The sequence below is a fragment of the Megalobrama amblycephala genome, linkage group LG10 (assembly GCF_018812025.1).
Source record: "Megalobrama amblycephala isolate DHTTF-2021 linkage group LG10, ASM1881202v1, whole genome shotgun sequence".
NCBI lineage: Eukaryota > Metazoa > Chordata > Actinopteri > Cypriniformes > Xenocyprididae > Megalobrama > Megalobrama amblycephala.
Genome location: NC_063053.1, coordinates 21,139,260 through 21,154,301, shown reverse-complemented (window position 1 = coordinate 21,154,301; position 15,042 = coordinate 21,139,260). Strand labels below are relative to the sequence as shown.

The 15,042-nt window shown below is 36.5% G+C and overlaps 1 protein-coding gene across 1 annotated transcript; it reads left to right on the top strand.

Annotated features, from left to right (window-relative positions):
• rtf1 (RTF1 homolog, Paf1/RNA polymerase II complex component) lies at positions 1 to 14,606 on the top strand. Its single transcript, XM_048205380.1, has 18 exons — positions 1 to 160; positions 1,899 to 2,009; positions 5,679 to 5,829; positions 5,917 to 6,121; positions 7,400 to 7,517; positions 7,610 to 7,721; positions 8,019 to 8,160; positions 8,794 to 8,971; positions 9,141 to 9,223; positions 9,309 to 9,396; positions 9,603 to 9,710; positions 9,810 to 9,887; positions 9,969 to 10,090; positions 11,313 to 11,370; positions 11,455 to 11,532; positions 11,637 to 11,735; positions 11,822 to 11,936; positions 13,537 to 14,606. The coding sequence occupies exons 1-18, from the start codon at positions 77 to 79 to the stop codon at positions 13,641 to 13,643; spliced, it is 2,037 nt and encodes a 678-aa protein (XP_048061337.1). The 5' UTR covers positions 1 to 76; the 3' UTR covers positions 13,644 to 14,606.
• Positions 14,607 to 15,042: the final 436 nt, after the last annotated feature.

Below are 15,042 nucleotides of genomic sequence, written 5' to 3'. Positions count from 1 at the left end.
CAGCTCTAGCGCCTTTGTGTGGAGGAGTGCGGCGCTGCTGTTTAAACACACACACAGGGGAGCCAGGCAGCTAACCATGGTGAATGTAAAGAAACGGAAAGGTCGGGTCGTGATTGACTCTGACTCGGAGGATAGTGCAAGCGATGATAATTTGGATCAGGTAGGAATATCATTCACGTGAATGTGATCCAAAAACCTCGCTGTTTACCGATCTGGAAGGCATTAAGGTGTCAGAACTGTATGTGTGTGTTGAAGTCCCATGCTAAGTGATGTGGGAAAGCTAGCTGGTTAGCAGGGGCCTATATGGTGGCGTCGTGTTGGTTTTAAGACAATTACACCTGGATTTTGGACATTTTACGTGCTTTTTACTGTCGCCTGCAGCACGCGGGTATCTCAGCTGTACAAAAGTGGCCGCGCGCGTTTAGAACCTTTTCTGTTTTATGACGTCACAGCGCCGCGGCTAAAGTTCTATTTCGGTTGTAGCTGTAGAAATACGACGAGAGGCTAGAGAGGACAGACTCTGCTCAAACTCATCCCGAGAGCGGGTTTGATTGGACAGTTCAAAGTCACATGATACACGAAAATAAGAATATGGAGACATATTCAAGTAATAAAGTTTTCTGTTGTGTCAAAAGAGCTTATGTGCTTTATGATGTGCTTAAAACTGCTAATGGTCATTTGAAAAATTATAAAGTTATTTACAGTTTAAAAGTTGTTATAAACATTAAACATTTCATTAGACAAAAAATTGCTTATAAATGTTACATTTTATTTAATGATGATATTTCTACAAATATTCAATTTTAGATTAATAATCTAAAATATCCATAATAATAATTGAACATTTCAATTGCTTTATGGCAGAGGTTTTTAATCTTTTTTAGGTGTCACTGACTCCTAAATATGATCATCCTCGTGTGAGTGACTCCCATCCTAAAATTTAAAAAGCATATATATAGTTTCTTGTATAAATGCACAATATATACTGTGAAAGTAAATATATAATGTCTAAAATGTTGATAGGAAAATATTTAGTTCCTTAATTTATATTTAGTTACTTGTTTTACTTATTTTAATCATATTATTTATTTTTACATTTTTTAACACTGTTATTTCAATACAGATTTACACGGGACTAGGACTCCCTTGCGGCCCCCAGACCCCAGTTTGAAAACCCTTGTGTTATGGCAAACAAATTATTTTGAACCATGATACGCCCCCTATAGGCAGTACTCCATACTACACTGCTTTATCAACCTGTGCACTTGTTTTCGTTTCGATGGTGTTGACAAATTACAGATCTAGCCAGCTAGCAGCACAACACAAACACTTAACAGTAGTGTGATAACTGACACTTATGCAGAAAAGTGTTTTTTGAGTTGCATGCATATGATATGCTGAAGTTTTAATTAATGCTAACAGATTAAACAAGTACCATAACATAATTATGCTCAAATACAAGTCATATTTGGACTGAAAACCTCATGCTCAGTGGAGTTTGACATCTGTTTGTGCATTGTGATGATTAGACCCTGTTTAGCCATATAGTGTTTGTTAGAGTATTGAGAGTGTTGAGTTATAACTATCCCAAATCCCTCTGTCTTATGTGTTCTAGTATTCCAGGGTAAAATTAGCACAGACACCCTGACAGACAGGCATGCTTATAGCTCACTATTTGGGTTCATTAAAAAGATAGAAAAACTGCTTTTGTTCTTCATTATAGCTGTATTTCCGCTGCCACACCTTTCCTGCAAGCTTCAAATATTTTGTGGACTAGCTTGCACATTTTCTTTTTGTTTTTCAATGAACAACAAAGAAAGGGGTTCCACCTTCTTTGTTTATCAAGGACTTTCACTTGGGGAAAATAATAGCTGTCAATCTTCTTCTGCTTTTTGCAGGAGCTGCTGTCTCTTGCCAAGAGAAAGCGTGTGGATTCTGATGAACAGGAAGAGCCTGTTAGTAAACCTGCCGCCTCCACGGACTCTGAGACATCAGACAGCGATGATGAGGTATGGAGCTTTTCAGTTACTCAAGGTGGTCTGACTTTTTTGGGTGTTCAGTCAGGGTTTTCCTGGGTCAAAAATGGTCTTTTGTTGTGGTGAACGAACACAGTCATCCACACACAGTTCAGAGTGCCCTACCCATGTGAACTGCAAGCTCAGTACTGACAATAAATCCAAAATAAATGCAAATAGTTTGTAATAAGTTTGTAATAACTTATCCTATTTATTCACGAATTAACAAATAATCCACTGTCGGGACAGATGATGATAAAAAGTGCTTAGAACTATTTTATATTTAATCTGTAAATGTATATATTAAAAGTCACTGTGTGACTTATTGAAAAGTTAGAACAACAAAGTAACACATTACATAGAAAAAGTGGCAGGTCTATTATTTTTCATTTACTCTCCAAGACTTAGTGTTGGTTATAACGAAAGGATTCGCGAGCATGCAAAACGTACAGATAATGTGTGTAGACGATAGTCAGAAATATCGCCAATAGCCGATGCCTTTGACAATATCAAGACGATAATTGGCTCGTTTTTCCATTAATGTATTAAATTATTATTATTAATGTTGTTTTTTATTATTATCAAATTAATATTAGGGCCTACAAATCATTTGCCTTTCAATAATTTCATAATGACATAACCACATTTGTTTGAGGGTTGAGGACTCCTCAGTGAAATTGTTTTTAAATCAGACTACAAAACTACATCCCACATCAAAATTGAATTGCAAGGTGATTTATTCACAAATTGTCAAGAGTGCTTGTTATAAAAGAGATGCATCATTTATACAGTTGTTGTTTAAGCCAAAGCGAAAACGGCATTGTTGTTCTTTAGCATTTGTTTCCATAGCACATTAAAAGATTTTAATTACATTAATAACAATACAATTACAATTTATTATTATTATTAATAATAACATTATTACTAAGATTATATAATAGCAAGTCCGAACACAGCACTATGATCAGTCAATGATGAGAATCAAGAGCAGCTTCAAAACACCGACTGAATGAAAAACAAAAATTGCATAACAAGAAATATTTATTGTTCTAATTTTTTCCCCCTCTATCATTAATGTATGGTCCACAAGAGAAATATTAAGCCAATAAATAAAGAGATGATATACCCTTATCAGCACTGAGGTAGATACAGCTCTTGTCATGTCAGAGAGAATTAATGTGGCGTGCAGCAACAGATACCAAAAGCTTGGTCCGTTTTTGCTTTCACTTTCGCTTTCAGGGAATATTTGACTGTGGTTTGAGACTCCTTCACTGGCATAGGCCTAACTCTCGTGCAGAATTTGCAAATTGCTTGCGTAATATCCACAGGCTTGCCGTTTGACATTACATTTGTCTTTATCTTTGCTTGCAAAATGTTAGACAACAATTCTCGTTTCCTGCAATAATAAAACTAGTAAATAATTAAATGAGTAAATAAACAAGTAAATGAATGATTAAATAAGTAACTATTCCCCCTCTCCCCACATGTTTATTTTTTACTGCAAGTAAAAGTTTATCAGGATGTCTGCCAAATCAGTAAATCAGGATCATACAGTGAGAATACACTTTTAATTCTCATTTGCATATGCATGTTTCATTTTTAAAATATTACAAGGTCAAAAATCTTTTATCAAAATGTCATGACTAGATCATCCAGTGAAATGCCGGACTTGTCTCTGGTGATGTATGCTGGACTTCTCCAGTCATTTATTCCGCTTAAACCTGCCCTGTTTTGCAAGCATGCATTCAGATCTGCAGCCATCCAAATAACAACAGATTAATTGAACGGTCACAATGTTACAATACAGAAGTAAAATTGTGTTGCTACTTTTCCATTCCGTTTAATATACGGTTCTGGGGCCATATTCACAAAACATCTTAAGGCTAAAAGTAGCTCCTAAATTGCCGATTTAGGAGAAACTCTTAAAGGTGCCCTAGAATAAAAAATTGAATTTACCTTGGCATAGTTAAATAACAAGAGTTCAGTACACGGAAAAGACATACAGTGAGTCTCAAACTCCATTGTTTCCTCCTTCTTATATAAATCTCATTTGTTTAAAAGACCTCCTGAAGAACAGACGAATCTCAACATAACACCGACTGTTACGTAACAGTCGGGGTGTACGCCCCCAATATTTGCATATGCCAGCCCATGTTCCCAACATTATGAAAGGCATTAGACAAGGGCAGCCAGTAACCTCTGGATCTGTACACAGCTGAATCATCAGACTAGGTAAGCAAGCAATAACAACAGCGAAAAATGGCAGATGGAGCAATAATAACTGACATGATCCATGATATCATGATATTTTTAGTGATATTTGTAAATTGTCTTTCTAAATGTTTCGTTAGCATGTTGCTAATGTAAGCTACTGTTGGTTAAAGTTACCATCGTTTCTTACTGCATTCACAGAGACAAGAGCCGTCGCTATTTTCATTTTTAAACACTTGCAGTCTGTATAATTCATAAACACAACTTCATTCTTTATAAATCTCTCCAACAGTGTGTAATGTTAGCTTTAGCCACGGAGCACTTCAAACTCGTTCAGAATCAAATGTAAACATCCAAATAAATATTATACTCACATGACCCGAAGCATGCATGCAGCATACATGACGAACATCATCCATTTGAGGGTTATATTAGCTGTGTGAACTTTGTAAATGCACTGTATTATAGAATCGCGAGCTCGATGGGCAGGGAGCGAGAGATTTAAAGGGCCAGCAGCCTGAATCGGTGCATAGTTAATGATGCCCCAAAATAGGCAGTTAAAAAAATTATTTAAAAAAAATCTATGGGGTATTTTGAGCTGAAACTTCAGACACATTCAGGGGACACCTTAGACTTATATTACATCTTGTAAAAAAACTTTCGATGGCACCTTTAAAAATAATGGGCGTGTCAGTACTAATTTTAGGAGTCTTAAATTTTTGCTCTTAGAGTATTTCACAAAGCATTTAAGCGCTAAAACTAGCTTCTAAATCTGTGAAACGCTAGTAGTAGACAAGAGGACTCCTAAGTCAGTCAGACCAAATCACAAACAGTTCTAATCCACCCAAAGAAACTGTACACCATTGAGGCAATAGCAATAGAGCCTTGGGTGCTGAACCTTTTCTTCATAAATGCAATACATTTTGATTTTATAGATTTGAATCTACGATGAGACTCCAAAAATAAATCTTTAACAAATAAATAAATATTGTCAGATTACCTGTTGCAGTGGTTTTCATGAGTTCACACTTACAAATGATTGAATAGAGTAATAAAATATATAATAAGCGTATTCGGTGTGCTGTCCAAGAGGATCGAGGGCTCCGAGCTTGGAATTTAGCCCAAACCCAAAGTTCTCCCCTTATCCCCAGCCGAGAGTGAGGGACGGGGTGGCAAAGGGATGCACAAAACCGATGAAGTAACTATAGGCGAGTCGGCTCTCATCGGTGTATATATTCCTCCTCTCAAGCTGATTAGATAGACTGTTTGAATGTGTTCCTCATGTGTTTAGAACATACTATAATATAGTACAATATAATACAATATAGACTACTAGGCAATTGAAGTGTGTGCTGTTACATGTTTCAAATACTTTTAATGAAATCCTTAGTGTCCATGTCAAAAGCTGCTTGTAAATTAAATGCCTTATTGATTGTTCTATTGATCTGTTAGTGGACTGTTGGAGGCACTAAAACCAAAAAGAAGGGAAAACCTAGCAAAGGGCCCGAAAAGAAGAACACAGTCAAGAAAAGAAAGGGCAAGACGGCTTCATCTGGCAGCTCAAATGGAGACAGTTCAGCAGAGAGTTCGGCTCCAGAGGAGGGTAAGGCACCGGTTTTGGATTTTGTAATGCTGTTTTCTGGAAAAGTACATTTTAAAAGTTGTTCATACCTGCTTCATGTTTCATAAGGTGAGGTGTCAGACTCCGACAGTAACAGCTCATCATCCAGCTCGGATTCTGACTCGTCATCAGAGGATGAGGTTTTCCGGGATGGTTATGGAGACGATCTAATGGGGGATGAGGAGGACAGGGCCCGTTTGGAGCAGATGACGGAAAAAGAGAGAGAACAGGAGCTGTTTAACCGTATAGAGAAGAGAGAAGTCCTCAAGAGGAGGTGAGAGGAGTTTCAAAGCTCACATCTGAGCATCCAAGGTTTAAATTAGTCTTATCGTTTTCATACTTGCAAAGAAAAGATGGAACTACGACAATAGCCTTAATTACATGGCCTTTAGGAATCACACCAGGCTAATAAAGAGCATTTAAATACTGCAATATTCTCTAAGATGTATTCTTTTACTTTAGTATTTTTTTATATGTTATTATAGTATTTGTTAATATTTTGAGTTATCTTTTGTTTTTATATTTTCAGTTGTCATTTTAATTTTTGTTTGCTTTTTCAAATATAACCTTTCATGCAGTGTGTAATGTAGCTGTTTGTGAGTGTAAAAGGTCTGCAAAGTTTCAAAGATCAAAGTGCAAGACAAATAAAAATATTGTCTCCTGAAAGAATTCAAACTGGCATGAACTTGGATTCTGAACTGCTGAAATGAGTCGTCATCAGTTTGCTTAAAGCCAGCCTATGGTCTTCATTGGCTGCCCACGAAGGTTGTCTGCTTTAACCACTGTAGTTGTAGGCCTGGAAGTGTTTGGTTTATGTTGCCAACATGTCAAGAAGACACTGATTTCTGTGATGAGAGTCCACATTGTATGCACTTAAAAAGAATGAGGACTTGCACTGGAATTGATATGGAAAAACCGGCACCATTGTTACTATTCGTATCACTGTGTATCAAGAGCTGAGGAAGCCTTCGAAGCTGAAATTCAGATATGGTAATAGGCGTTTTGCTTCTGACATGCTCTTTAAGCGGTAGACCAATTACAACAAACTGGGCCATCTGTCCAATCAGAGCAGAGTAGACTCGAGGAAAGGAGGGGTTTAGAGAGGCTGAATCTTTGAACAAACAGTTTTCAGACACTTTGAGAAATAAGGTGATGTGCAATGTATATTATAAGAAAATTAAAGTTGTTGGGTTTTTTTTGCCTTGGATGCATGTAAAAAATGTTTTAAATCTTTTGTAGCACCTTAAATATTTTTATACAGCTTTAATTTATTTTTTGTTTTAGTAATTTTAGTACTGAAACACTCATTTCTCATTTTTAAGTATTTTGTTATTTGCAGCTTTTTTTGAATTACTGGGGGGGAAAAATATTAGCTAATGCATTAGGTGCCAATTACCGAAAATTATTTTTAATAGTTTTAATTTATTTATAATAACAACACTGGTTGTATTGTGCAGAAATAAATTAAATCTAGCTGTGAAGGAAGGCACAATTAAATTTTCACATCATTTGTAAAGAAACTGTTCTTATCAATAAATGTGTATTTCTTAAGGTTTGAAATAAAGCAAAAACTGAAGACGGCGAAGAAGAAGGAAAAGGAGGAAAAGAAGAAGAAACAGGAGGAGGAGCAAGAGAAGAGAAAACTGTCTCAGGTCCCCGACACTCAGGTGGTAAGTAAAGTGCATGGGCCAACAAGCCCTTTTTAAATTAGGAACGCAAATATGGTTTTACGCTCTTGTGTTTCTTCTCTCTATTCATGCAGGTAATGTCCCATAACAAAGAGAGGCGGATCAAAAGAGATGAGAAGCTGGACAAGAAGTCACAGGCCATGGAAGAGCTGAAAGCAGAAAGAGAGAAGAGGAAAAACAGAACTGGTACTTTTCCTATCACTTTCTCATTGTTAATCAGACAATATTGAATAACACACTGAATTTAAAAGAAAAATTTATCATTAAAAATGCTAAATAACCCTATGTACTTTGAAGTTGATAACTGAATTCCACTCACATGCAGGGCGATCTAACTACAATGTAGCATACTAATGTATAAAACATTTCTTTTATTAAGCATTTTTAATAAAAACATTAAGCAGTATATAGTGTATTATGCAGAAAATTAGCATTCTGTAGCCAGTGATGCCAGTATCTGATCTATAACCTTTAACCTTTCAGCTGAGCTCCTTGCCAAAAGGCAGCCGCTGAAGACAAGTGAGGTCTACTCGGATGATGAAGAGGAGGAGGAAGATGATGATGACAAGTCTTCAGTAAAGAGTGACCGCAGCTCAAGGTCTTCATCTTTTGATGAAGAGGAGGAGTAAGTATTAGGAAATTAACTTTCTTAGTATGAAACAACAATTTGGACTGCTAAAATGTTTTTACATTAACAATTAAAAATGAAATAAAATGACATGTATAAAATAAAAATATACTGTATTTCATGAAGTATTATTACAATTTAAAATAACTGTTTTCTATTTTAATATAGTTATGTATATATTATATTATATATATTTATTTTTTTGTGTATGGTTATGTAATTTTGAATGTGATATAATGTAATGTAATTTTTTTTTTGGAAACTGAGATACTTTTTTCCAGGATTTTTGATAAATAGAAAATTCAAAAGAACAGCATTTATTTGAAATATTAATCTCTTGTAACATTATAAATATATTTCTTGTCACTTTTGATCAGTTTAATGCAGTAAAGGTATTCACCTTCCAAACCAAAATCTTACTTTCAATAGTGTGTGTATATATATATATATGTAAATTTATGTATAATTTTTATACCTCTAATACTCCTATATTTTGTTTGATTATAAAACAGTAGTGTGTTTTTTTTGGGGGGGTTTTTTTCCCTCTCTCTCCTCCTCCCTCCTCTTATAGTGGTATGGTTCTATCCCTCAGTAATGAGCATGTTTATCAACTGTGCACCTGTATTTCAGGAAAGAGGAGGCTCCGCCCAAGTCCCAGCCAGTGTCATTACCAGATGAGCTGAATCGGATCCGGCTGTCCCGGCACAAACTGGAGCGCTGGTGTCACATGCCGTTCTTTGCTAAAACTGTTACTGGTTGTTTTGTTCGAATTGGCATTGGAAACAGCAGCAGCAAGCCTGTTTATCGGGTCAGTAAAAAATTGTTTCTCATCCATTCACGTTATAAACATATTTTTTCACGTTATAAAAAGCTTTTGTGACACCACAAACAACTGCAATCTGAAAACACACATTTTAAAATATCACATGGAATATATAGAGTTGTAGATAGACAATTTCTGAAATGAAATCCTGCAGGTGGCTGAAATCATTGATGTTGTGGAGACGGCTAAAGTTTATCAGCTGGGGTCCACACGAACAAATAAAGGCCTTCAGCTCCGGTACGTTTGCACAGGAAAACCAATTATATGTGCGTTCTACTCTTTGTCATCCATGACTTGTGTAATGTGTATTGCATGTTTGCAGACACGGAAATGACATGCGCGTCTTCAGACTCGAGTTTGTGTCCAATCAGGAGTTCACTGAAAGCGAATTCATGAAATGGAGAGAGGCGGTGAGTTAAAAAAACAAAAAAAAAAAACCCTCTGTATTCTTAAAAGAACTGTATTCTATTGTACTTAAAATGTATTTACTCTAAGCAAAAAATATTATGGAAACTAAATTTGAATTGGGGGTGAATTTCAGTTGCATTTTAGGTTACTTGTAGAACTGCAATCACACTGTAGCATAATGAAATGTAACCTTGTTGCTGCCCCATAGATGATGTCAGCAGGAATGCAGCTTCCTACACTTGATGAGATCTCCAAAAAAGAGCAGTCCATCAAGGAGGCGGTCAACTACAAATTTAATGACAAAGACATTGAGGATGTATGTCCCACTGATGTTATTTCCTATTGTCCTTAATACAGGATATTCTGATTGTTGTCAGCTTTATCATTGTATTAATGTGAATTATATTTATGACAGATTGTCAAAGAGAAGGACAGATTCCGAAAGGCGCCACCAAACTACGCCATGAAGAAAACGCAACTTCTCAAAGAGAAGGTTGTAATGATTAGATGTACTTCAAATAGATATAAGTGCATACTTGTTCTCATGCTAATCATGCATAACTTGTGTGTGCAGGCCATGGCTGAGGAGAGTGGGGATGGAGAGAAGGCGAAAGTACTGCAAGATCAGTTGAATGAGCTGGAGGAGAGAGCAGAAGCACTTGACCGACAGAGAACCAAAAATATCTCTGCCATCAGGTCAGAAACTCGCATACACTCGCATACTACTCACTACTCAAGTTAACTACTCAATAGTTTGGAGCGGAGCGCGCGCCGTTCATAATAGCAGCTTTTGATTCCGTCCACTGGAGCGGTGCTCGCGCTTTTCTATAGCAAGCAACTTCTATGTTGGGCTTGTTCAGACGGTCTGAAGAATCGATCTGAAGAACGATTTAGTGTAATTAGTTTAGTCCCACTTTATAAAGGCAGAGCACCATCCGCTATTTATGCACATTCGCCGTTGCAACAGCTGTTTTTTTTTTTTTCCCCCTGCTGATCTCCCACGCCCCCCCCTGCAGTACCCGTGCGCCCCACACTTTGATAACCACTGCTGTACTGTAACAAGCACCGTCCTTCGGATGAGATGTTAAACCGAGGTCCTGACTCTCTGTGGTCATTAAAAATCCCATGGCACTTGTAAAGAGTAGGGGTGTAACCCTGGTGTCCTGGCCAAATACCCTCCATTGGCCCTTATCAATCATGGCCTCCTAGTAATCCTCATCCATTGAATTGGCTCTATCACTCTCTCTCCTCTCCACCAACATCTGGTGTATGATGAGCGCACTGGCGCCGTTGTACTGTGGCTGCCGTCGCATCATCCAAGTGGATGCTGGACACTGGTGGTGGATGAGAAGAGACCCCTGATACGATTGTAAAGAGCTTTGGGTGTACAGTAGTACATATGAAAGCACTATATAAATGCCTCATTCATTCAAAAACATAGTAAAAAGTAATGTTGTGAAATATTATTACCATTTAAAATAACTTTTTTTATTTTAATAATTTAAAATATAATTTATTCCTGTGATGGCAAAGCTAGATTTTCAGCATCGTTACTCCAGTCTTCAGTGTCACATGATCCTTCAGAAATCATTCTGATAGGCAGATTTGGTGCTCAAGATACATTTCTTAAAATTGTTGAAAATAGTTTTGCTGCTTAATATTTTTGTGGAAACTGTGATTCCCCAGGGTTCTTTGAATAAAAAGATCAAAGGAGCAGCATTTATTTCAGATGGAAATATTTTGTAACATTATAAATGTCTTTACTGTCACTTTTGATCAATTTAACGCATCCTTGCTGAATAAAAGTATTAAAAAAAAGGCTTACTCATCCCAAACTTTTGAACAGTAGTGCGTACACACACAAAAACCCTCTAATCCCTCCTCTTCATAATCATCTTTTTTCTTTTTTCTTTTCCAGCTATATCAATCAGAGGAATCGGAGTTGGAATATTGTGGAGTCTGAGAAGGCATTGGTGGTAGGTTTTCCCATCAGGATTTTTTTTTTTTTTTAACTCTCCTAAAAACATTCTGAAATCTAAAATGTCTTGGTTGTGTTTTAGGCAGAGGGTCAGAACGCGAAGAACCAGCAGATGGATCCATTCACCAGACGGCAGTGTAAACCGACTATGGTGTCCAATGTGAGGCATCTTTCTTTCAGCTCTGCTGTTCTACTTCACTTTTATTCTCATCCTTTTTTGATCATTTTAAGAAACTAAATTTTCTTTATAATTTTTTTTCAAAGGCAAGAGATCCCTCAGTTCATGCCGCCATTTTGGCTCATCTTAACCAGAAATACGGTTCAGGCTCAGGCCAAGACAACAGTCAGCAGGCTAACAAACAGGTAACACACACTCTCAAGCAAGTCCTCAGCAACATGAGCCTGTTCTGACCCAGAATTCACTTGTGTTTAACTTGTTTATTATGCAGGGCCAGGCTGGCCAGAAAGACAAAGACATTACCAAGCCAAACAGTGACCTCTCAGAGGACCTTTTCAAAGTTCATGACTTTGATGTCAAAATTGACCTACAGGTTCCTAATGCTGGTAAGTGTGTCTCAGGTCTAATAATTATATTACTATTTTAGTTTAGTTTTAAAGGACGTCCTGATGTCCAGCAGGAAAGTGGTGTGTAATTTGTATTACCATTCAAAAGGGGGTTGGTTATATTTTTATATATATTCGGGGTGGGAGAAAAAAAAAGATCCATCGATGCATCGCGATTCTCTATCCAAGGATTCTGGATCGATTCTGAGCTTAGTTTTTATTCAGATGCGTGATGACGCTGAGTGTGCTTTAGATACACCTGGACTCTGCTTGCTTCCAATTCCTCACATGCATACACCCCTCGAACCTTCCGTAAAATAATCTTTCATAAAGTTTGGAAAAGTTGAAGCGAATTACAACGTCATTTGCGGGCTTCACTGCACAGGATGCGCTGCGAGGGACTCGAGCTTTGTTTGATGTTGCTGTGCATGGTCTCGCCCATTGGTATTTTCTTTACAAATTCTCTACGAAGGCATCATTTATGTTGTTTGGAAAGCAGTAGACTTATATATTTAAAATATGAAACTCACTTACAGAAGGCTGCTTTCAGTTTCAAATGCTGACGCTTTGTTTGTGAAGAGTGCTCGCGCACGTGGCTGCGTGCAACTCTGTGTAAGTGGTTTAATCCACTTGCGTCTCAAAATGGTTTTATCACGCAAAATTAATGTAGCCTAAACACAGCCAGTGTTGTCTTAAGGGATTAAATGGACAAGACAAAACGCATTACTTATTATATTTCAAAAGAGATCCGTGCGTGAATGCAGCTTATTAGATCTACTGCTGTCTAATCAAACGACAGTAAACATGAGAAAGAAAACGTTCAGATAATCTTAAATACTGAAAGCACTCTTTGTTTATTGCTTGTAATATGTTTAGTTGCTCCTCTTTATTATTTGCTACTTGCTTGTATGTTTTGAAGTTATATTAGTTTAAAATTCTTAACATGCAATTGTTTTAATAATTTTTTAAAATTTATAATTATTTTAAAAAGTAGGCCTACTTATAATTACTTATGTAAGGATATGTAAATGTAAGGATTTTAAGGTTTTTAAGTCGGTAAACTAATTATTTAATTGGGGGAAAAAAGTAGATCAAGAATCGGAATCGGATCGTGACTCTCGGGATCGGATCGTGAGGTTACTAAATATTCCCACCCCTAGTATATATGCGATTAAAATTTAACTAATTACAGGATGTGGTAATTAATTAATCTAATTAATTGCACATAAAATTTGCCTGAGAAATTACCCCCAAAAGATAATTAAAAGTCATTATTGTGTTAAATGAGAAGAGCATCAAATAGACATTACAAAAAGTAGCTTTAGAAAAAAAAAAAATTATATTTAATTCAACATAGAATTTATTACACATAAACTTTAGGCTTTCCCTACCATTAGGGTGAGTAAATTATGACAGAATTTTACATTTTAATTTTTGGATGAACTACACTTTGTGATTATTATTTTTTTTATTTTTTTTTAATTAATATGGAAAAAAAATTAAAAATGAAATGATACTCTAAGTAAGAAACTAAAGCTGCCAGTTTTTTTTATTTTTATTATTATTATATTAATTTATTATTTATTTCACTCATCAACAGAAGCAAAGTCTTTGTCAGTGAGTTCAAATGCATTGCCTGTTAAAGATGGGGCGCCACGCCGATCTCTCAACCTGGAGGACTACAAGAAGAGACGAGGACTCATCTGACCTACGTTTTTATCCTCCCCTGCATGATTGGACACCTGTTCAGGGGTGTAAAAGCTGCGGCCACCCCTGTGTGTGTGAGTGTGTTTGGGAATGTATGCGAGTGTGTGTGTTTGTGTGCGTGTGAGAGAGAGACAGAGAGAGCGTGTATGATAAAGAGAAAGAATAAGTGCGTACCTTTAAGGCTGAACGTGTTGGAGACTGAATGAGTGTGTATGTAAATGTTTCACCTGTTTGTAAGAGGAAATATTCATGAATAATGATAACTTTCAGGTCTTTTCCTGCAAAGGGTCACTTTTTGAGAGATGAAAATTCCTCTGCGTTATTTACGGCGAGTGCCGACATGAGAACAGAAATGGATTACCTCTGATTCTCCTTTTCGTACCAATGTATGCAGCATATTTTCTCCCTCTCAGACCCTCACAGAAACGACCCTTTTATATCCAAGCTTGTGAATGACTATCTCAAAGGACACTATAAAAAAAAAAGACAACACAAATCTTGGGGTTTTTTGAAAGTTATTTTTAGTTGTCAATAATGTGATTGGGTCTGCCTCGCTCCCTTGTTCCTCTTGAAAACGCTCTGAATTTTTGAAAGCTTTTTTTTCCCCCCGATCCATGTGTAATGGGTTGTTAGGACAGCCCTTCTTAACTCTGAGGGGTCGACCAATCAGAGGGGGAGTCTGACAATGACATCACACTCCCTAAAGATAAACATTTGTTTCATGTAAGACAATGATCAAATAAACATGTCTGGCATGGAAAGAAAACATTGAGAATTGATGTATCTTTTTGTTTTTACTGCTCTTTTTCTTCCACATACCTCTGTCTCCCTCAGAGCTGATGTAAGTGTTATTGATCATTAATTATTGAAGTCTTTTAGTCAGTTCTCGTATCGTTGTGGCATGCCTTGTAAATAAGCGATCTTGAGTGAGCGCTGCTGAATAAAGGAGGAACTGTTTCATAATCCCCGTGTTTGTGTATTTACTATTCTTGCTCATGTTTGTACTGTGGTTTTCCCACCAAAAATTATGTGACTTAATGGAGGATGTCATGTAACTTGTGTTAGGAAAAAGGGATAATACAAAAGGCTAATCAGATTGAAAGTGATATTGAGGATGCAGTAAAACATGTAAATAATTACTAATTAAAATATTATCCTTATAAAACATGTCCTGTTTGAAACATTTTGATTAGAGAAAGGAAATTCAAATGGAATATTGAGGAAAGGGTTAGGAGAGTTTGAAGAGAAAATTGCAATTTCAAACCAAATCAGTAAAATTAAAATACACCTAATATCACAATGTGGTGAAAATAGGGGTGCATTTTAAAGTAATGTTTTTAAATTGATTGAATTAATATATCTATGTTCACAAAATGTGAGTTTTAATGATTTATTGGGG

Coding starts and splice junctions, on each gene's coding strand:
- rtf1 (XM_048205380.1), top strand. CDS start 77: ATGGTGAATGTAAAGAAACGGAAAGGTCGGGTCGTGATTGACTCTGAC. Junction 7,722..8,018: donor GAAGAGGAAAAACAGAACTG/GTACTTTTCCTA, acceptor TTAACCTTTCAG/CTGAGCTCCTTGCCAAAAGG. Junction 9,711..9,809: donor ATGACAAAGACATTGAGGAT/GTATGTCCCACT, acceptor TATTTATGACAG/ATTGTCAAAGAGAAGGACAG.